This window comes from Micromesistius poutassou (genome assembly GCF_964030765.1).
Source record: "Micromesistius poutassou genome assembly, chromosome: 21".
In the NCBI taxonomy this organism is placed as follows: Eukaryota; Metazoa; Chordata; class Actinopteri; order Gadiformes; family Gadidae; genus Micromesistius; species Micromesistius poutassou.
This window is the reverse complement of record NC_140291.1, coordinates 6,795,282-6,817,753: the sequence shown is the minus strand read 5'-3', so window position 1 is coordinate 6,817,753 and position 22,472 is coordinate 6,795,282. Positions and strand designations below refer to the sequence as shown.

At 49.4% G+C, this 22,472-nt stretch overlaps 1 protein-coding gene across 1 annotated transcript in view; it reads left to right on the top strand.

The window, feature by feature from the left end:
* trrap (transformation/transcription domain-associated protein) overlaps positions 1-22,472 on the top strand; it is a 101,599-nt gene that overhangs the window by 25,642 nt on the left and 53,485 nt on the right. Inside the window, 16 exon segments of the mRNA XM_084485574.1 lie at positions 1,701-1,820; positions 2,447-2,566; positions 3,028-3,192; positions 3,634-3,815; positions 4,293-4,491; positions 8,998-9,126; positions 10,898-11,164; positions 11,478-11,684; positions 13,594-13,602; positions 13,604-13,753; positions 14,770-14,958; positions 15,172-15,282; positions 16,080-16,226; positions 19,496-19,709; positions 20,192-20,332; positions 22,138-22,287. Of these exon segments, the coding sequence (XP_084341700.1) occupies positions 1,701-1,820; positions 2,447-2,566; positions 3,028-3,192; positions 3,634-3,815; positions 4,293-4,491; positions 8,998-9,126; positions 10,898-11,164; positions 11,478-11,684; positions 13,594-13,602; positions 13,604-13,753; positions 14,770-14,958; positions 15,172-15,282; positions 16,080-16,226; positions 19,496-19,709; positions 20,192-20,332; positions 22,138-22,287 (2,500 nt within the window).

Sequence of the window (22,472 nt, the reverse complement as noted above, 5' to 3'; positions counted from 1 at the left end):
AACAGTGTTGCGTGAAAGGAAGTATTGATGATCATGTGGAGCGTGGATGGGATTACGTGTTTCGGATGTGGGGGGATGACACTCACGGGAGTATGACGGGGGAGGGTATAAATAAAGGAGGGAAAACGGACCACGCAAACCCACCATTCAGCACCTCGCTTGAGCGCACCAGGGTTTTTATTCTCTCCCTTCTTCAGACATTGAAATTCCTCCTTGTCTCAGACCTCAGACAACCGCGCGTAATGAGATGCAAATAGGCTGAGGCACGCATGGGCAGGCACAGGCACACGCGCGCCCTGTGTGAGGTGGCTTGACAGCCAGTTGGCGGTTACAATAAGGCCGGTCAGGCAGGTCAGGCGACCGTACTCCTGGGTGGATCGGGACGGCGGGTGCCAGCGGAGAGAGGGATAAAGTAGAGGACAGGTCCGCCTCGCCTTCTTTCTCTAGCCATTAATTCCTGGGGTCAGCCGGTAGATGTTTAGTCAATGCCGCTAAATCCTTCGTCCAATTAACGATGTCGAAGGGGATGTGGAATCGTGGATGCCAGGGTGTTATTCTGTGTTCAGTGTGCAACAACAATAAAGTATTATACTTGTGCAATACAGGGCGGACTAACAATGAAAAGGTATTTGCTTGAAAAGAACGGGGCCAGGGTTAAATTTTTTTGAGTTCTGTCGGAATTCAAATGTGTCGAGGAGTTTTTAGATCACCGGCAGCACCGCCTTGTCATGGAGAGTTTTCGTCCAAATGCCACCCGTAACTTTGGCAACCCACTCACCCGGTGATATTTCCGGTACCCCATCGGGTGAACAGAGAGTGGGAGACCAGCTGGAAATCATGAGGAAAGGTTGCTGCAGTCTCTTGACGGATATCATTTCATCCCTCCCCCCCCCTCCACACTTTTCATGTACAAAATACACCGACTTCATTTAAGTCAAAATTGAGGACATTTGTGCTGCCTTGGATTAATCCCCCTCCTTAAATCACTGCTTATAATATAATAATAACAATTACAACTTATTAATTTCCTCCTTTGTTCATCAGACTTTCTCTGTAAAACCAACCCTTTAATCACTTGTCCCCTCCATTTAATGATATGTATTAGGCCACGTTGTTCTCGATCATGGCTTAGGTTCAGAAGCATGAACACGCACACACACTCAAACACACACCTCTTTTGACGCTCCGAACTGACCATTGTTTTGTTCCGGTACAGCCTGCATTGGAAGGTGTTGAGGTGAGATCTGGTTTGAGGTGGAGCCCTCTGTTGGTGGCTCCTTGTCAGTGACTGACTGTTCCCAGTCAAAATCAATGTTGTGGTGTTAGTGAGTTCAACAGATGTTGTGTTTTGTGGTGGTAGTGATAGTGATGGTGACTTGCCCTGTAGTTCTGTGTGTCTGTTGTTGTTGTCCCTGGAAACCCGGTTTGAAGAAAATACCAATACATATCTTTCTTTTTGTGTGTGTTACCATAGCAGCCTTTGTTTAACTGTTAACCAAGCACTCATTCCAGTGTGATGTCAGTTTCCTCTCCGTTTCCTGAATGTTCCTGCCGACCAATATCGTCTCGATTACTTTTCCACAGTGGCTGTGACACCTGCCTGTACCTTTCCCCTACAAGCCTCTCCCTTCCTTCACATCCCTCTTTCATTTCTCGTTATTGATCTGTCTTTATCTCCGTCCCCTGCTCTCTCCCTCCAGGAGATGAAGATCTGCTCGGCCATCATCAACCTCTTCCACCTGATCCCAGCGGCCCCCCAGACTCTGGTCAAACCCCTGCTGGAGGTGGTCATGAAGACGGAGAGAGCCATGCTCATCGAGGTGGGACCTGAGTGTCTGTCGGTCTGTGTTCCTCAATGGGCCACCCGCTATGTAACGCAGACTTGATATCAATCGTTTTACCTCCCATTGGCAGTTTGTGGCTTGGAAAAAGCCAGCCCTTTTTTTTTTAAATAAGATTGATTGTGTATTTTCCTTTTTTCCAAATCCTCTGAGGTGTGCCGCCGATAATCCTCTTATATTTTAGTGACTCATGCTGGGATAATGAGCCTGGTAATCCACTTAATCCTCCCATCTAATCTGATGGCGACTCGGAGCCTCACTGGCAGTGCCGCCCACTTCATACCGAGGAGTTCCCTCCGAGGGGAGGAGTGATGGGAGCTCTCATTCATGCTGTCATTTTCCCCGCCATACTGTCACCACACCCCTCCGTCCCGGGCCGCAACGGCTCTGCGGGAGACGTTGAGTTATTAGTTCACTCTGTAGTACTTTCCTAATTTATTTAGCAGTACTTCATACAACACACACTTGGAGCAATGCAGAGGTGTGTCATGCAGTATTAATTCATGTTGGGTGTGGGGGGGGGGGGAGGGAAAGGTGTGTGTGTGTGTGTGTGTGTGTGCTAACAACGGATTACAAAACAGTGTTTCGTTCTCTCCCCCTCGCAGGCGGGCAGTCCGTTCCGGGAGCCGTTGATCAAGTTCCTGACGCGCCACCCGTCTCAGACGGTGGAGCTCTTCATGATGGAGGCCACCCTGAACGACCCCCAGTGGAGTCGCATGTTCATGGTCAGTCACCCCCCCCCCCCCCGCTCTCTTCCTCCCCTCGTTGGACCACGCTCTCACCCCTGTCCAGATGACAGTTTTATGGCGGCCTCTGTGATGTAATAACTTGTCTCAGTGGAAGATATATATTTAGCCACACAACCCTTGTTCTTAACCAGAGGGACTCTGTGTGCTCCCGTGACAACTGTGTAACTCAGGTGTTTGGTGTGTGCCGCAGTTTCTCGTTACACAGGTCACGCATTAAACTGGTAATAGAGGCATTATCGTCCTGTTCTGCATCAAATGCAGCCGAACGATGCACCACTACTCTACACTCACGAGTCCATACTATTGTACGGTCTAGTGATTTCAAAGTCATTCGAAAGCGAGTATAAATATTTATAAAAACGCCTTGGATTTGACTCGGTTGTGTGCTGAAAACGCTCTCATGAATACCGTGCCCGTACGTCCCGATGAATATGCAGAGCTTCCTGAAACACAAGGATGCCAAGCCCCTGAGAGACGTGCTGGCCTCCAACCCCAGTCGCTTCGTCCCCCTGCTGGTTCCGGCCGGCACTGCGGCCACCGTCCGCCCGGGCTCTCCCTCCACCACCACAGCCAGGCTGGACCTGCAGTTCCATGCTATTAAGGTGCTTTAACAGACACACACACACACACACACACACACACACACACACACACACACACACACACACACACACACACACACACACACACACACACACACACACACACACACACACTCATGTGATGGGCATGCACACGCATCCACACGCTTGCACCCACACACACACACACACACACACACATGTGCAGACACGAGCGCAATACAAATCCGTTTTCACTCAGGCCCGAGGACATACGCATAAACAAACAAACACGGTCTCTTTGGTAAATCTCTACTCATTATCAAATGCCCACAATCCGTCCATATCGACTGCGCGATATTAAAAAAAAAATGATTATTCAAATTCTTTGTCTCTACCACTGCGACACCCTGGTTTTATTTCAGAAAAAAAACACAAGCCTTTTTCTAAACTCCCCAACACCCTTTCCCCTACCGCGCCCAGATCATCAGCATCATCGTGAAGAACGACGAGGGCTGGCTGGCCGGCCAGCACTCCCTGGTCAGCCACCTGCGGCGGGTCTGGGTCAGCGAAGCCTTCCAGGAGCGCCACCGCAAAGACAACATGGCCGCCACCAACTGGAAGGAGCCCAAGCTGCTGGCATTCTGCCTGCTCAGCTACTGCAAGTAAGTGCGCTGCAGTCTGGATGCCTCTTTGTGCGTGGTTAATTTGCATGTTCCTTTTTTTGAAGTCGAGCTGGGGTCAGGAGGTGAGCTCACGGGTGTGTTGCTATGGTGTCGTTCTTCGTGTGACATTCAGGTTCTCTACCTATTTTGGTTTCCCTGCACCTGAGGTGTCACATATGGGATTGCAGTGTTTTGTATGACAGGTTCTTTGAAGACGCTTGACAGCGTGTGAATGTTCCTAACTCTCAGACGTTCATAACTTGATTACTTCATAACTGCAAATGAAATGCAACGTCTCTTTCAAAAAGTTGATGGTGTTATTCGGCTCATTCGCTTAGTTCCTCAACCGGCGATTCAATATCCAACACTGCACAAAGTTGTTGAGCAACCAAAAGACCCTTACCGTCGACGTGGGGACCCTTGTTCCTAAACCCTGGTCCATCCCGCCCCTCAAAACCCCCTCTCCTCCGCCTGCAGGAGGAACTACCTGGAGATCGAGCTGCTCTTCCAACTGCTGAGGGCCTTCACCGGCCGCTTCCTGTGCAACATGACCTTCCTGAAGGAGTACATGGAGGAGGAGATCCCCCGCAACTACAGCATCGCCCAGAAACGGGCCCTCTTCTTCCGCTTCGTGGAGTTCAACGACCCCCACTTCAACGACGAGCTCAAAGCCAAGGTGAGGGCCCTACTTTGAACGATTCGGTTGCATCGCTACGAAGGCACGTGCTCCGGTAGAATCTCCGGTAGAATCACTTTGATATACTATAATTGGGTTGTCTTTGAACAACACAACAACACAATTTGAACAACACAATTTGAAGTCTTTGGCCATGAATCCATGCAGTTTGCTTTGTAGGTTGTAAATCCGACACTTGTTTGTAACTGTAAGTTACAAACATAAAACTGTAAGTTTTGAGTACAGTTAGTTTGCAATTTTAGAGTTGCAATTTATATAATAATTGTACATGTTTAGAAAGCATGATACTCCCTTAAACCAAAAAACATAATAAATAGTAAATTAATGAGTTGAGATTTAACAACAACTGTTTGTAGGAAGGTATAAGCAGGCCCTCTTTGGTCCCACACATCAAGTCTTCCATGATAAAAAATATCATATTGGGTGGGGGGTTCTTGCTTGTGTTGAGCTTTGTGAACTTCATGGTGGATGTGTTGTAGATCAAACATTTGATGGAGTTAGCCATTCGCTCTTTTGTTTTTTTTACGTATTTCTGAATCCCTGCGCAGCTCACAAATTAATCGCTCTCAGCTCACCACTCCATCCACCCAGCCAGCATTCCAATCAGCGCCACTGCTTTCTAATTATACTCTCTCTCACACACACACACACACACACACACACACACACACACACACACACACACACACACACACACACACACACACACACACACACACACACACACACACACACGGCATCAGATCGGTGCACCGATGGGCAGCACAGATTTAGCTGGCTGTGGAGTTTGGCAGGAGGCTGGGCGGTTGTAGCGTTGGCAAGTTCTGACGGGTCAGTGGGAAAGGACTGGTCTGCCACAGTCCAGCACACAAACACACACATTCACACTGCGATGCCTTCTCACAGATGCACGCACGCACATTCTCGCTCACACATACACACACACGCACGCGCATGCATACGCACGCACACACACACACACACACACGCTCAGATACATTCGACGCACAAGCACATGCGCAGACTTTTAGCTGCCCTATTCCTTTCTCACACACATGCACGACATTCTGCTGTGTCGCTTCACACACGCGCACATGACATCATTTGTCTTTTCCCACACAAAGCCTCACCGCCTCATCTATTAAACACACACACACACACACACACACACACACACACACACACACACCCCATTAGTCCGACAGGACCTCTCATACAAGGACACGCAGTGGCTGACGCGTGCAGCGCCCGATCACGGCGTCCTCTCCAGCCGCAGTACAGGCGGAGCGTTGTTGTCAGCACGGCATATGGATTCGTGAACGGGACGACACGGCAAACCGAAAGAGCCGCAGGAAAGGGAGGCACGGGGTGTTCGGCAAAGTCATCACGCCCGGCGTCCTCGGCCCCCGCATGGCGCTTGATTTTTTACTTTATTCGTATTATTGTTATTTCCCTCGAGGTAACAGTGACACGCACGCACGCACGTACGCGCACACGCACGTACGCGCACACGCGGCTCGTTTCTGCTCCCATCATTGTTTTCCTCCTCTTTAATTGTGCTCCTCTGGCGAGTAGCAGATGCTAGCTTTTGTTGTTTTTTTTGTGCCGTCTTGGTGATGGAGAGACGTATTGGCCTATATGAGAGAGAGAGCGAGAGAGGGCAGAAGGATGAAAGGTGATCCATACTAAGTACTTGGACATACTTTCATTTCATCACAAACAAGTGCAAGTCAGTTTTGAAAGCGTCTTTTTGAATGCATTTTTCCTTCTAGGGAACTCAACTAACCGTGTCTTTAAAGACAGATGGGGCAATGATGGAATATTCTCCCTTTAACAAGAGCGGGAAACAGCCAGTGCAAGGTCAGCAAAACACTCAGAATGTCAACGGCTCACCTCCTGCTGTTATGCTGTCGTGCCATGCGGCAAATTCATTGTCGAATCTGAATTGACTTCCCGCACGCCTTTGTGCCCCTCCTGACGTGAAACATATTGTTTATCGTTTATAAATATGTAAAAACATATAATAATGTTGACCTGAAGTGACTAAACAGTTGAGTGATTTTTAGTTTATGTCGTAAACATTCAAAGCCTGAAACCAGGGTGGTCCCGTACTCTGAAATCCCCGTCCGTTTCAACTCATTGCCCTGCCATCGAACAAAGGGATTGAGTAAAGTACCTTTGTGGGCCCTCGTCCAGACCAGGCATGATACAAGGCGTCTCTGTTCGAGTGGACTTGGCCCACAAACAGGGATGAAACCTGGCCCTCGCTGTCAGCGGCGCACTCCCACCGCGTCTCCGACGGCGCTGTGAAGCGTGCTAAAGTACTTCGTTTAAGATTCACTCCCCGACGCGGCCACCACACGGAGAGCTGTTTGTTAATTATCTTCTTAGCCTAATACATATTCTGGGCCTCACGCATCCACCCCCTCCCTAAGGTGGTTTGGCTGTAGACGCACATAGACACACAAACACACGTGCGCGCACACACACACACACACATGCACGCACTCAGGGCCATTATTTGTTTAGTCGGGTAGTAATGGGATCCAATATAATTAAAGCACAGCTGCAGAGAGCGACGGGCTTCAAGCTTGGAGGTATTTTCCTCACTCATCTTACACACACATGCACACACGCACACACACTCAAAGACAGAGGCTGCCATACTAATCATCTGATGGCGTTTGTAGTAATGCGCGGTGACGTTGGAGTGATTGATATCACAGGGGCCTGGAATTAATAGGACGAGATGGGAGCGACAAAGAGACAGACGGTGTGTGTGTGTGTGTGTGTGTGTGTGTGTGTGTGTGTGTGTGTGTGTGTGTGTGTGTGTGTGTGTATGTGTGTGTGTGTGTGTGTGTGTGTGTGTGTGTGTGAGAAAGTGTGTTCTTTGAATGTGGCAGTGGATGTGTGTTCTTGTGTGAATCTCGTGTGGTTGTGTGTGCGCGTGTGAATAATGCGCCAGTGGAGAAGGGGGAACATATGCTGACGCCCCTATCGCACTAAGCACCGCCCTGTCCTCCCTCTGTGATGGATGGAGCGCCGAGTTCATTAGGAGATAGAAGGGCCCGGTTTAATAAATGCCGTCGTTAGTGCCATTGTACTGGGTGTTATTTTGCCGTTTAACACTTCATCAAGCCTTTGTCTACAACAAAGAGCTCTGTGGCGCCGTCGTTTGTGGTAGGGGGGGGGAAACTCGGAGAGCAATGAAATGAAACGTGTGGTCGGTTACATGTATGAAGATGTAGATGGATTGATCGTTATGTGTGGATGGATCGTTGTGTGTGTGTGTGCTATTGATAAGTGACTCTGGTACTTTCCTAACATACACCTTGTTTTCTTTTTGACTGAAGGCGAATGGCGGTTGACATTATGAGCGAGCTAGGTTCTCTGACTGTATATAAAGCCTGTTTCAAGGTAAATATGGCGTAGTATTGCAAAGGACAACTTTTTCGATTTAGGATTTGTGAGCGTTGAATCAAAATCAATACTTTTTTTCTGCATCCAACGTTTTGTTTACAACACATCAATTTCCCAAACAGATTTCCGTGCCGTGTCAAACGTATTCGTCAACATTTAATCAAGGTTATAATTCAGTCATTCATGTGTGTCTACTCCTGTCGTTCGTCCCACCATCAATCTTTCTGAGCTATTGCGTGTGCGTTCGACAGTGCTACGCGGTACTCGTGTTTTGTTTTCCCCCATTCCGTGGCTTGTGTTAAATGCCTTTCAATGAACCGCTCAGTCAGCCAGACTCTGTTCACGTAAAGACTGAACAACGGAATAGCACAAACACGCAGTCAGATGGACTTGCTTATTCTAGCAAGGTTAAACATGCTTGATTTATTTGAAAATGTGTTCTCTTTTTAATGAATGAAGTTCTTCTGATGTTTATATTTTACATAGCTGCTGAACATAATGCAATTAATACCAAATAGATTTCTGAAATGTTTTATTAACTAATTCCGTTGAAATGTATAAGAGACATAATTCAAAACAACTCATTACTCCAGTGTGTTTATTCAACCCATTGTAATACACGGCCTCAGGCAATGTATTCATCCCTTTCGGAGCGTTTTACCTTCATATGTTTATGCACAGTACAAACAAGTACACATGCATCATTAACTGAGAGGCAGACTTCATCATGGCCACCTGTTTGGCTTAAAAAGAAGGGAGGGAAAGCTATTCGCAAGAGTAGGCACAGCGGAGTTCAGGTTCAATGTCTTTGGCCCGTCACCTGGAGAGTAGAGCGTGATGCATATGAACTGCGCTGAGTTCAAGACGCCCACGCCATGAATGAACAAACACATCAGCGCTTTGAGGTGTGTGTGTGTGTGTGTGTGTGTGTGTGTGCGTGTGCCTGTGTGTGCTCTTCTCTCAGGTTCTCTCCAAGGTTACGATGCAAAGTTTTGATTTGCCCCCTGTCGTGTCCCTCTAATGCGCGCGTGTGTGTGTGTGTGTGTGTCCCTCCTCTCCCTCCAGGTGCTCCAGCACATCTTGAACCCGGCCTTCCTCTACAGCTTCGAGAAAAATGAGGGGGAGCTGCTGCTGGGGCCCCCAAACCCGGAGGGCGACAACCCCGAGAGCATCACCAGCGTCTTCATCACCAAGGTAGCGCACGCTGCGAACGCATGCACTCACGCACACACACAACCGACTGGGCTGTTTCCATCCTTCCCTCTCCCCCCCCCCCCCTTTTTATTTCCACCAATCTTAAACGCCTCTCTCTCTCTCTCTCTCTCTCTCTCTCTCTCTCTCTCTCTCTCTCTCTCTCTCTCTCTCTCTCTCTCTCTCTCTCTCTCTCTCTCTCTCTCTCTCTCTCTCTCATCACTGCCGAAGTGATGACCTCGCATTTCCTCTCCTCATCGCTTCTGCTCATCACCCTTAGGTCATCACCATACCGCTCATCGCCCTTCACCTGGCACCTCCGCCCTTCGTCTCTGCATCTCGTCGCGTTTAGTGTTCAATCTCTTTGGCTGCCTCTTTCTCCCTCTGTTTCTATTTTTCTTTCTTTATTTTCTCTCTTGCCTTCCCTCGCTCTCTTCTCTCTCTCCTCCCCCCCCCCCCTCCCTCTCTCGCTCTCGCTCCCTCTCACTCTACCTGGCTTCTCATCCTGGTCTCCCCCCCCACCATTATTTCTTCCATTTATCAGGGCAGGCCATAATGGCCGGTGTAAATGTCACGGTGTTGCCATGCTAAAGGTCAGTGTGTGTACTGTGGTGGATCTCATCAGCGGCTAACACCAAGCAGCTAATGGCTGCTAATGGCTGCACTCTCTCTATCTCTGTCTCCCTCTCTCTCACTCTTGTGTCTCTCTCTCTCTCTCTCTCACTCTTGTCTCTCTCTCTCTCTCTCTCTCTCTGTGTGTGTGTGTGTGTGTGTGTGTGTGTGTGTGTGTGTGTGTGTGTGTGTGTGTGTGTGTGTGTGTGTGTGTGTGTGTGTGTGTGTGTGTGTGTGTGTGTGTGTGTGTGTGGTTTAAATCTCTTCTTTGTTCTCTGCTAGTGTCTCCGTCTTGTCTATTCTCAGGGGGCAGTCAAACGGTGATTGGCCGTCCTCTGAATGGGGAAAAGCTTACTTTTAGCCGGTTTCTTTGATTTTCTTTTGAGCCACAATTTGATGCCATTATTGGGACGGCTTTTTGGTAAATACAGCAAAAAAAAAAAAACTTTGCTGGAAGAGAAAGAGCTGGGCTGCATTGAGGGCAGCACGGGAGGCCCTTGTCCACATCTTCCATTCAGGAATCCCCCCGGCCCATATTTCACATGGATTTTCCGATTCATGTAATTGCGGCGACTGTTCAATTCAAAAAGAATAAGGCCGCAAAACATGCTAGCCTTTGTGTGGCTTCACTTCCCAGCGCGCCTCTTCTTTTTTAAACTCGGCCCATTACCAGAGGACCTTCTTGTATGGGGAGAGAGTGAAACATATTGGATTACAACCCTGCGCCACCCATGCACATGGCTTATTGTAGCTATGTGCATTGACTCTTATTATATTACACTTGGATACATAATTGAAACACCTTTTTAGCGTGTGCTTTCTCGAACACGAACACACTGGAACAATTGATGCATTGATGTCGTGGTGTCCCTGAGCGAGACGCCTCACCCTAATTGCTCCTGGCGAGCTGGCTGTCGCCCTGCGTGGTTGATTCCGCCGTCGGTGTGTGAATGTGTGCATGAATGGGTGAATGGGTGTCAGTCAACACTGTAAAGCGCCTTGGATAAAAGTGCTATATAAATGAGGACCATTTACCATATATGCATGCATGTTGGGTCTCCGGCACTGAAGACGGCTTCATAAATCGTTTGTTACAGACTCGATCATTTTTTTATTAAATATCCTCACCCATCATCCTGTGTGTGTGCATGTGCGTGTGTAGGTGCTGGACCCCGAGAAGCAGGCGGACCTGCTGGACTCGCTGCGCATCTACCTGCTGCAGTTCTCCACCCTGCTGGTGGAGCACGCGCCGCACCACATCCACGACAACAACAAGTCGCGCAACAGCAAGCTGCGGCGCCTCATGACCTTCGCCTGGCCCTGCCTGCTGCCCAAGGCCTGCGTGGACCCGGCCTGCAAGTACAGCGGACACCTGCTGCTGGCCCACATCATCGCCAAGTTCGCCATCCACAAGAAGATCGTCCTGCAGGTGAGGTGGGGGGAGAGAGAGAGATCTGGAAAAGACGTCTTCAAAGGCTGGACCCAGGATGTGGGATGTCGTTACATGAGTCGTCTTTGATTGTTTTTTCATATGTTTTTATTTGCAGCCTTTCCCACTGCACTCTGTGTATTTCTTTATTCAGTTGGGTAAACGGTTGATTGAAATAGTTGTACCCCTGTTAGTTCCTGAGTCTGATCAGATTTTGTCAACTTATAATAACCTCCCATGTATCCTAGCTGTTGTCGTGAGTGAACACGCCATAGTATGAACAACTGTTCCCCCCCCCCCCCCCCCCCCCCAGGTCTTCCACAGCCTTCTGAAGGCCCACACCATGGAGGCCCGGGCCATCGTGCGCCAGGCCATGGCCATCCTTACCCCGGCCGTGCCGGCCCGCATGGAGGACGGCCACCAGATGCTCACCCACTGGACCCGCAAGATCATCGTGGAGGAGGGCCACACCGTGCCGCAGCTGGTCCACATCCTGCACCTCATCGTGCAGCACTTCAGGGTGAGGGGAGACACGGGGCCCCGCAGGGACCCGGAGGGAGATGATTCCATGCACACTGTTTTAATATACAATATTGTTTGTCGTTGAGTGTTTGTCAACGATCATACTTGTAACGCGTTTAAAAATGAGCGGGCAAAAACAAGAAAGCCTTTGTCATCTAAAAAGTCGAAGAGTTGATATCTGACAGGTAACAATATCCCAAATAAGGAGGGGAAGTTTAACCAAGATTTTATTGTCCAAAACTTTTGTGCCATCTCCGTGTGGTTTGTTTTTGACAATATCCCATAATGCGGATCGTGCTTTTTTTTTTTAATCTGCTGATCCAGCAGCAACCTCCAACAGTGGATGCCTGGCGTTCGTGACCCTGGTTTGTTTTCTCCGTGGTTTGCCGTCTGCTCGAGATTGATCCAATCTCACTGTGGATCAACTTTTAATCCGCTATTATCGCATCACTCCTGCTGAACCTTTTTGTTTGTAAAATATCAGCTTCAAGTGGTTTGAATCGCTTGACTCTGGCTCGGGTTTTACAATCACATTCAATCCACCATCATTTTATTATTACTTTTTAAACCTTGAACGATAGTTTTTTTTTTCCTATTACTTCTCTGTCCTCCAAGCATAGATTAATCCTCCCTGGACCCTTTGAGGGTCTGAAGGTTAGGGGTGCGTCGTCTTCGAAGGCTTTGTGCTTGTGACTTGACGTTCAAATTCACAAAAAGGTACTAAATGCCTTTTAGTTTCGGAAAAAAGTTACGTGAACTCCGGCGACGCATTTTCTCTCTCTCCCCCTCTCCCCCCCCCCCCCCCCCTCATCTCAGCCCGGCCCAGGCCTACCTGTCACGGTGACAGCGTTTAACATTAGCCTGACTTGTGGCTGAGCGGCTCCCCTCTATAGCGGGCTGACAGGCGGCCCTCAGCGGCCCCACATGACTAATCTAATGTAATCACATCAGCATAATTACGCCAGGGAGTGGATGATGACCGACGATAGAGCTGTGTGTGTGTGTGTGTGTGGGGGGGGATGAGTGGGCATCTCCACGTCTGTCTGCGTGAGTTTGTGACGGACAGGGCTTAACCTCTCTGTCCATAAGTGGCTTAGAAGTCCCGCTCTATCGACCGTAATTAGCCTCAAAGTGAAAAGCACTAATATTCCCTGGCAACAGCGGATCTGGTAGACGTCGCATCTCTCGCCTTTCAAATGGGTGTGTGTGATGATATGTGTGTCTCTTAGTTGATGTGTGTGTGTGTGTGTGTGTGTGTGTGTGTGTGTGTTCAGAGAGTGTGATGCCTGGGAGTGCTAGCGCTAATGTGTGTCATCATGTCCTTGAGGCTTAGAGGAGTGTGACTTCAGAGAGAGTCTCCCTCTCTTCCTCTGCCTCGGTGTCTCTCGCCTAAGAGTCTCTAAGCGCTCCAGTCAAACAGTGTTAAACCTTGGGCTTACTACAAACATAATGCGGTTTCATATGCATTGGGTTGGCTAAGCTTTGGGGTTCATTTTACACAAGAACTTTAAATGAAATCTGTTCCATTTCTTTTTATGTCGTTAAGTGCCTGGTATTTTATAGGACACAAAAACAAGAATAGTGCTCAACAGCTGTGTTATGTAAGTCGTATTGAAAGGGATGGGAATTGGTTGTAGATTCTATCCCATAGCAATAGTTAGAATAATAGCTAGTATTTCATAGTACGTTTTGGGATTTCACATTTCAGTGAAATATTGGATGGCAATTGATGTCGATGGTAATAATTGGCATTTGATCATTTCTAAATGCAAAGTGTTTGATGTTGTCAATGGTTTCTGACCTAATTTGTCCTTCTGTCTATTTCATGCATTGCGTGCTGTTTGCTGGTCATTGATGCTTGTTGTCGGTGCTTGTTGTCTGATGCTGATGGTTCGCTATGATTGCAGGTGTACTACCCCGGTGCGGCACCACCTGGTGCAGCACATGATCAGCGCCATGCAGCGTCTGGGCTTCACCCCCAGCGTCACCATAGAGCAGAGGAAGCTGGCCGTTGACCTGGCTGAGGTGGTCATCAAGTGGGAGCTGCAGAGGATCAAGGACCAGCTGGTAGACACACACACACACCCTCAACGGGCACACACTCAACCCTCAAGCAGGCACACACACGCGCGCAGCCACACACACATGCACGCACACGCACACGCATGCACACATGCACACAGACAAACGCACAGAAAAACGCAAGCACGCACACACACACGCAGAGACACACGAGCGCACAGACACACACACAACCACGCCCAGACACACACCCAGACACACAGATACACACGGCCAGAAAGACACACACACACACACATGCAGACACAAACACACGCACACACACAAGCGCAGCATAAGCAAAAACATCACCGAAATTATCGATGATCTTGCACACGCACTTTTACGTGTGGAAAATGGCTGCATAAGCACTGCAGGGCTGAACAGGGCCGCTGACTGCTTAGTGTTTGCTACTCTCCTATTTTGTGTTGGGACATGAAAAACGGTATTTCTCTCAATGCAACCACTGGTGGCTGTCGAGGCCTGAACATTTGAGAATAATTAATTTCCCCACATCTTAGGCTCTCTCTTTTTTTGTTCCTAAGGAAACTTCCGGCTGTGGTTGTTTTTTTATTCCAAGAGAGAACTCCATTTATCTTTTGGCTGGGTTCGTTAAAATAACAAACCATGAAGCTTACTTCCCTCTTTACACCCGATAAACCCTCTCTAGCCTGGTGCTAATCAACTCCTGACCCTGCCCCAGTTTGACTGCGAACGCTTTAAAAACTTCAAGCATGGGAACTATCCCAACCTCTATTGCATTATAGATAACTAAGTGAATAATCTCTCTCTCTCTCTGACTCTCTCTCTCTCTCTCTCTCTCTCTCTCTCTCTCTCTCTGACTCTCTGACTCTCTCTCTCTCTGACTCTCTGACTCTCTCTCTCTCTGACTCTCTGACTCTCTCTCTCTCTGACTCTCTGACTCTCTCTCTCTCTGACTCTCTCTCTCTCTCTGACTCTCTCTCTCTCTCCCTCTCCTCCACATCTCTGCCTCCTCCCCTCCCCTCCATCACCTCCTCCAGCCCGAGGTGGAGGCTGAGGCTGGGCCCGCCGGCGAGGCGACCACCAGCGCGTCGGCGGCCGTGAAGAGGAGCCTCCCTGCCGACAGCCCCTCCCCCGCCCCTGGCGTGGCTGCCGGGGCCGCCGCCGCCGCCGCCGCCACCAGCCAGGATGTCAAGAGGTTCCGCACGGCCACAGGAGCCGCCACTGCCGTAAGCTCCCAGCCAATCAAACGGCCGCCGTCTGGTGTCCCGTCTGGTTGAACTTGCACTCTAAGCGGGGAAATGAGGCTCACTGTCTCACCGGGTCGTTTTCCAGGAATACATTTCAATACCATTTCCATGACTCTCCTCTTCCTGGTCTAATTGTGCATGTGTGCCCATTCTTTTCTATGTGTGTGTGTGTGTGTGTGTATGTGTGTACAGGCGTTTGGACGTAGCACGACCATGCCTGGCACAGAGACGCAGCTCACCAAACCTGTGGAGAAGCCCCACACAGACACTGTGGTCAACTTCCTCATCCGGATTGCCTGCCAGGTGGGATCTCCCTTTTCCTTTTCCTCTCTCTCGCACACACACACACACACACACACACACACACACACACACACACACACACACACACACACACACACACACACACACACACACACACACACACACACACACACACACACACACACACACACACAAGGAATTACTCTAACATCCATGTCAGCAGGGCAAATTCAACAAAATCCCCTAGTGGGCAAGATAGGACCCGGTGGCTGTCCTCAATGCAACTCCATGCACAAGCACACACATAAACACAAGCGCGCGCACTCACGCATGCACAAACAAATGCACACACACAAGCACAGCATTGTGAAGGCACACAGCTGCCACCATGTAACGACGGCTGTGATGTCCTTGGATGCAGGCCTGAAATAAACCACAGTGCCTCACCTCTTCCTCTCGTACGCTTTGTAATCACCTCCCGGCAACGGTTTTTATTGTTCAGCTAAGCATATATTCTGCATGAAGGATATTTAGCTAACCCACCCATAGGCAGATCTAGTTTAACACGTGTGATGGCTTTGCTTCATTGCAGAGCTTGTGTTTGCAAAAATAATGCAAAAATAGTACACACTCAATTTCATTGATCACCCGCTCTGCATTTAAGTCTGTAACAAAAAATCGACACAAGGGATCAATAAAGACATGCGTGTCTGTGTTTAAACAAATGTAACATTGAACTAAAAAAATCTCAAAAGCAAGGGCGCGAGCCACATCCGATTCCTTCCCGGGGCTGACGTCCTGTTGCCCGTGGCTGACTTCCTGCTTCCTGCTGCCAGGTGAACGACAGCACCAACGTGGCGGGCTCCCCCGGGGAGCTGCTGTCGCGGCGCTGCGTCAGCCTGATGAAGACGGCCCTGCGGCCGGACATGTGGCCCCGCGCCGAGCTCAAGCTGCAGTGGTTCGACAAGCTGCTCATGACCGTGGTAAGAGACCCTCCTTCACTCCTTCCGGCCTTCCCATCTGCCTCTGTTTTCCTTTCTGCCTTCCTTTCTGCCTTCCTCCCTTCATTCCGTTCTTTCCTTCCTTTCTTCCTTCCGTTCCTCCTTCCTTCCTTTGCTCGTTCATGCCTGTCCGTCTGTCTGTCTCATCTATTTTGGCTCGTGTTTTCTTTGTTTGGTTTGTTCTTACCGGCTTCCTTTTGTTTTCTTCCTCTCTCGTTCCTTCCTCGTGTTTCTTCATTTGATCTTTCGTCTGAGCTCTCGTTTGTTTAACGGCGACGGTGCATTGCGGAATTTCTCGATTGCAGTGAAAATGTGTGTTTTGTAGTTTTTAATTATGCACCAATAAGCATATTTCCACTTCAATCCTGCTGGATAAACAAATGTTTTGTTATGAATGTACAGATTTTCGTTCGTTCGGCAGTAATTAAATCTAATGTCCCAATAGAGAGAGAAGAACACAGGTCAGTTATGGATTGGAATATAACGGATTGGATTTTGGCTTGGTGCCTTCCTTAAGGACACAGCATGAATCGTGCGAGTCACCTGTGGCAGAACCATGCTGCTTTGCTTTTGAATGCATTTTATCTATCTCCAATTCGGAGACCCCATTATATATTCCTGCACTACCAAAATGTGCAAACCGTCCAATCCCTCAAATATATCTCAAAGGACTTAAAAGCAACACAAGGTAACGAGCAGCGCCTGACATAAACATAACCCTGGCAAGTGTAACTCTGGCCCTGGAGTTCCTAGTGCATGTGCTTTAAATCAACAGCCTCTTTATGTTGCTTATATTTCTTCCCTTTTTAAACGGTCATCGAGCTAAAGCAGCAGGGAAACTGGAAGGGCTTAGAGTTGTTCCCCTCGTTATCGCGTCAGTGCACCGCACTCAGTTAAGGACAACTAATGTTTGTGTTGTGGAGACTGCAGGGGGGGGGGCATCGTCGCAGCCCCAGCCCTGGTTAAGCTCTGTGCGACTGGCTTGTTTGGCCCAAACACTTGGCTCCTTTTGTCCGTTATCGCTAATGCTCTGAGTGAGGCACCGGGCGGCATAATGACAAAATAATGACAGCGGGGGGAGATAACGGCAAGTCTATCCAGTCCACCGCCAGGGCCCCTTCCTCTTCCTATCAGCCCCGCCCGCCCACCACCACCACCTCCACCCCAATCTATCTCCAGCACCTTCTCCACACCTCCTCTTCCTTCGCACGCTGTGTCTCCTCTCCTCCTCTCCTTCGTCTCTCCTTCCTCTCCTCCTTTTCTCCCATCTTCAGCTCCCCTTATCAGGTCCTCTTCTTTATTTCCTCCTTCTTTCTTTCTTTCTGTCTTTCTTTCTAGCATCCTTCCTGCCTGCCTTCCTTCCTTAAATCTTGCTTTTCTTCCTACCTTCCCTCCTCCTTTGTTGCTTCTGTCGTTCTTTTTCATTCTCTCTTTCCTTCCCTCTTTCTTTTCCCGTCTCTCTCCATCGGTTCCTTCTCTTCTCCTCCACTCACTGTCCTTCATGGTCACCTGTGCCCCCCACCCCCTCCCCCTCCCCCGTCCTGTTTGCCGTGACCCAGACAAGGTTATCTCTGCTGGCCGTCGCCATCGCGCCGTGTTTTCCCCCGGCGTGGCTCACTGCTCCGGCCCGCCTCCCTTCTTCCCTCCCTCCCGCTGTTCTTCGGTTCCACCTCTCTTTTCACTTCCTTGCCCACCGTACAAGTCCCACAGGGAACAGCCTGACAAACAAGGTTTCACACACGCATGCACACACGCACACGCACACACACAGAGCCCCGGGGGAGTGTGTTGTAGCTGACCAGCCGTCTTCTTCCGGCTAATGAACATTGCTGTGAATCAGATCTTGGTTTATGTGCCCATTGTGTTGGCATGGCAGTGATTAAATGGTGTGTGGGGGCGGGGGTTGGTATTAGCATGTGTTAACCAGCCCATAGCAGTGTTTCCCCTCCATGCATCCAGCTGTGGCGCAGTGCTACCCCTGGACTATTAGCGCCAGTGCAATCAGCCATGCAACAAAACACTTTATTCTTTTTTGATTATGAATTATGCATAATCAATGCTTATAATGAATGCTTTTTGTTAAATCTAAAAACATATATATATATATATCATAGGTGCCCCATACCCATACTGCAACCCCCTTAATGGTTACAATGTCATTATCATCATTATTGGCTTAGATCTGTGAACTACAGTTAGAAAGTTAGGTTATATTTTGCCCCAATATTACAGGGATTCAATACAAATATCTATGTAATATATATGTAATCCCTCAGTCCTACAACACTTCACCTCAACGCTTAAATCGAGATAAGGGTTGTCTTTGTCAGAATGGCCGAACATGGGAAAACCCAATTATTCTTTGTTATATTTGTATTCAGATATTAGAACATACTTCTATCCCTTCGGTAGCACTCTGACACCTGCTGTCTTTTCAGCGAAACCGACTAAAAGTAGTCATGATCGCGTGAGGCCATTTCTGTTGGAATGCACCCCTGCCTTCCTGGAATCAGTGATCACACCTAAAACCTCTCTGCGCCCTCACACATCAGCACTATGCATTTGCACATCACCAAAGTGCACACGCACTTCAACATAGTGCATCTCACACACACACACCTCAACCACACCGCCGCTCGGGGAAAAAATCGTATTGGTAACACTGTATAGCACATAGACGTGGCCTATCACCATGGCAACTTCGCCTCGGCCCTCGTCGTCGGGGTAATACGGTGTCGGATCAATACGGGCCCCTGATGTCTACCAGTGGGCCTTATCACAGGAGTCACCTTGTTCATTAGCCCAGATTAGTGCTACGGATCTGCTCCAGATTATCCCTCGGGCGCTCGCTTTATTGTAGGCCTTGATTGCAATTTAGACAAAATTAGGTTTTGATGTCGGCCATTGATCTTTGGTTTAGTGCAGACGGTAATAGCGGCGGCCCTCTTTGTGCGAGGAATACATCTCTGTGTACAGAATATTGATTTAGTGTGTGTGTGTGTGTGTGTGTGTACACAAGGCCTCTACGTGCTATTATTGTTATGTAGTGTTAATGGAGCCCGTGAATAAGTCAAGTTTATTTCACAGAGAAAAGCAGATGGGTGTTCATGTTTTCCTGAACCACTCTGATCACTCTCTCTCTCTCTCTCTCTCTCTCTCTCTCTCTCTCTCTCTCTCTCTCTCTCTTCCCCCCTCTTTCTCCCTCTCCCTCCTTCATTTCTATCATCTCTCCCACCTCCCCCCCCTTACAGGAGCAGCCGGCCCAGGCCAACTTCTCCAACATCTGCACAGGGCTGGAGATCCTGTGCTTCCTGCTGACGGTGCTGCAGTCCCCGGCCATCCTGGCCCACTTCAAGCCCCTGCAGCGGGGCATCGCCGCCTGCATGACCTGCGGCAACACCAAGGTGCTCCGGGCCGTCCACTCGCTGCTCTCCCGCCTCATGAGCATCTTCCCCACGGAGCCCAGTGAGTCACGCCGGACCGGCTCGGCCGACCACACCCAGTCACACACGAATGAATATACATTCGTGCATGCACACATGCACGCACACGGATGAATACGCACACTCGCGCATTCGCTTATTCAAAAGCACGCACACGTGCACACGCACATTAACGTACACACACATGCACACCGTAATTCTCATCTGATTTAAGTAGTATTCATAGAAAATGACCTTTTCTTTGTGTTGTAGACACACACACACACACACACACACAAATGCACACACTCAACTCTTTCACGCTCATTAATTCCCACTAATACACACAGTCCACAAACGCCCTCAGAATTGCGTTCTACCTAAAGAACGACTCGTTCTTTATTCGTTCATAGCAAAACAAATGTCCCCTCTAATGACTAACGGGCGAGGCCCAGAACACACAAGGTCTCCGCCCGTTCGTCCCGCCCTCACCGCTGACCTCGCCGTTGTGTTGCCGCCCTCCAGGTACGTCCATCGGCACGTCCACCGTGGCGTCCAAGTACGAGGAGCTGGAGTGTCTGTACGCGGCCGTGGGGAAGGTCATCTACGAGGGCCTGACCAACTACGAGAAGGCCACCAGCAGCGCCAACCCCACGCAGCTCTTTGGTAAATACTCTCTCTCTCTCTCTCTCTCTCTCTCTCTCTCTCTCTCTCTCTCTCTCTGTCTCTGTCTCTGTCTCTGTCACTCTCTCTCTCTGCTGCTGTTCTGTGAAAGCTTTAACCCCCCTCCCTCTCTCACTCTGTCTCTCGTCTCTTTTACTGTCTCGTTCTCTTTTTCTCTGTATCAGTCTCTTTTTCTCTTTCTGTCTCTGGCACTCTCTCACTCTCTCTTTCTGTCTCTCTCTCACTCTCTTTCTGTCTCTCTCTCTCTCTCTTTCTGCCTCTCTCTCTCACTCTCTCGGTTTCTGTTCTGTAAAACCTTTACCCACCTCTCTCTCCCTCTGTCTCAGGCGTTCTCTCTGCGCCTGTGTCTATCTCTATCTCTCTGTTCTTTCCCTATTTCTCCCCCAATTTCAATAATTGATCCCACTTCAGTCCGCATGTGAGCACTTGTGATCACGCTCACTTAAGAAGCTCATAAAAGCCCAGTCATGGCTTCTTTATTTTTCTCACTCTTGCATGCCCACACACACACATTATAATGCACAAATTATTACACACAAACTCATGAGACACACTCACACACACACACACACACACTCAGCTTGGCCGCTGAGGCCAAGCGAACGGGGGTCATTAAAATGCAAAGCGAAGGGCCACCATTGGGGGCCCAACAGCTGGTGGGTTAAACAGCACGCCACAGTCCCGCGCGCAGATAGCCGCGTCTTGGGATGGATGGGGCTTTCCTCGCCGGGCCCCCGCCACAGCCCCTTCCTCCCCTTTTATTCACCCAGATGTCCCACTGTTTTAATGGCGGGGAGGCGGCCGCGAGAGGCCGGGCTGGGTGGCCTCGCCTTAATTTCTCCTTTTACCAAGTCGTAGCGGATTCCGTTTTTTTTTTTTTTTTTTTCTTCTCTTTGTCCCTTGGTTTGTCATTATGAATATATTTCAAAATATATCTTTGTAAATATCAAATTTCAAATACGTTGAAACGTGGCTTTCTCTCAGTCCCTTCCAGTAAAAAGGGGGTCTCCGAGGTGACAAATGGTTATCGGAGAGCAGCCTAATGTAACGCTACCTGATACGGGGTCCCACAATGGCAGCCCTCCCCCTCACCCCTCTGCTCCATCATCCTCCCCCATCATCCTCCCCCCCCCCGGCGGAGGGAGAGAGAGGCAGGCCGGGCCGGGTGATGCATGCGTCCGGCCTGAGGGCTGACATTTTAGCATTCATCTCCCCGACGCCCCCCCCACCCTCCCGCCGCCCTCCGGGGAGCGCGGGCGACGAGAGGCATTACTCATACCGCTCACAAGTCGTATGACTCTTTGTAACTTTTGTTCCATTCACTGAAAATGAGCTTCCAGTGGACGGAGTTGTGCGGTGGGGGGGTCAACGCCCCGCTGGCTCTCGCTGTTCGAGGGCGTGTGTGTGTGTGTATGTACCTGGATGTGTGTGTGCACCTAGATGTATGTGTGTTTGCATACCTGGGTGTGTATGTGTGTGTGTGTGCCTGGGTGGTTGGTTTTGGGTGTGTGTGTGCGTGCGTACCTGGGTGCGTGTGTGTGTTCTTACCTGGGTGGTTGTGTGTGTGTGTGTGTGTGTGTGTGTGTGTGTTTAATCTACCTCGTGCATGTTTGTGTGTGTACCTGGCTAAGTCTGTGTGGACGGGGGGCCACAAATGCTCTAGTGCACGGTCACATGTTATTATTCCCCCACGACGGTTCCATATTGAGGTCCCAAAGGTGTCGGGCCTTTTGGTTTTCCTGGCACCAAACCCCCTTTCTTACCCTTCTTCTCTCGTTCTCCTCCAGGAACGCTGATGATCCTGAAGTCGGCGTGCAGCTACAACGCCAGCTACATCGACCGCCTCATCTCCGTCTTCATGCGCTCCCTGCAGAAGATGGTGCGGGAACACCTGAGCCTGCAGCAGGCCAACCCCGGGACGGCCGAGACCAGTACAGGTACGGTACCAGGTAAAAGAGAGGCCGGACACTCATATAGTGTTAATTTCGTCAGGCGAGACTAGACTAAATATGTTCGTCAACAACCTTTTTTTCCATGACTTAAGACGAGACGATGACGAGACTGCACCAATGTCCAAAAACGCTGACTAAGACTAAATTGACATGCATTATTGTTGACGAGA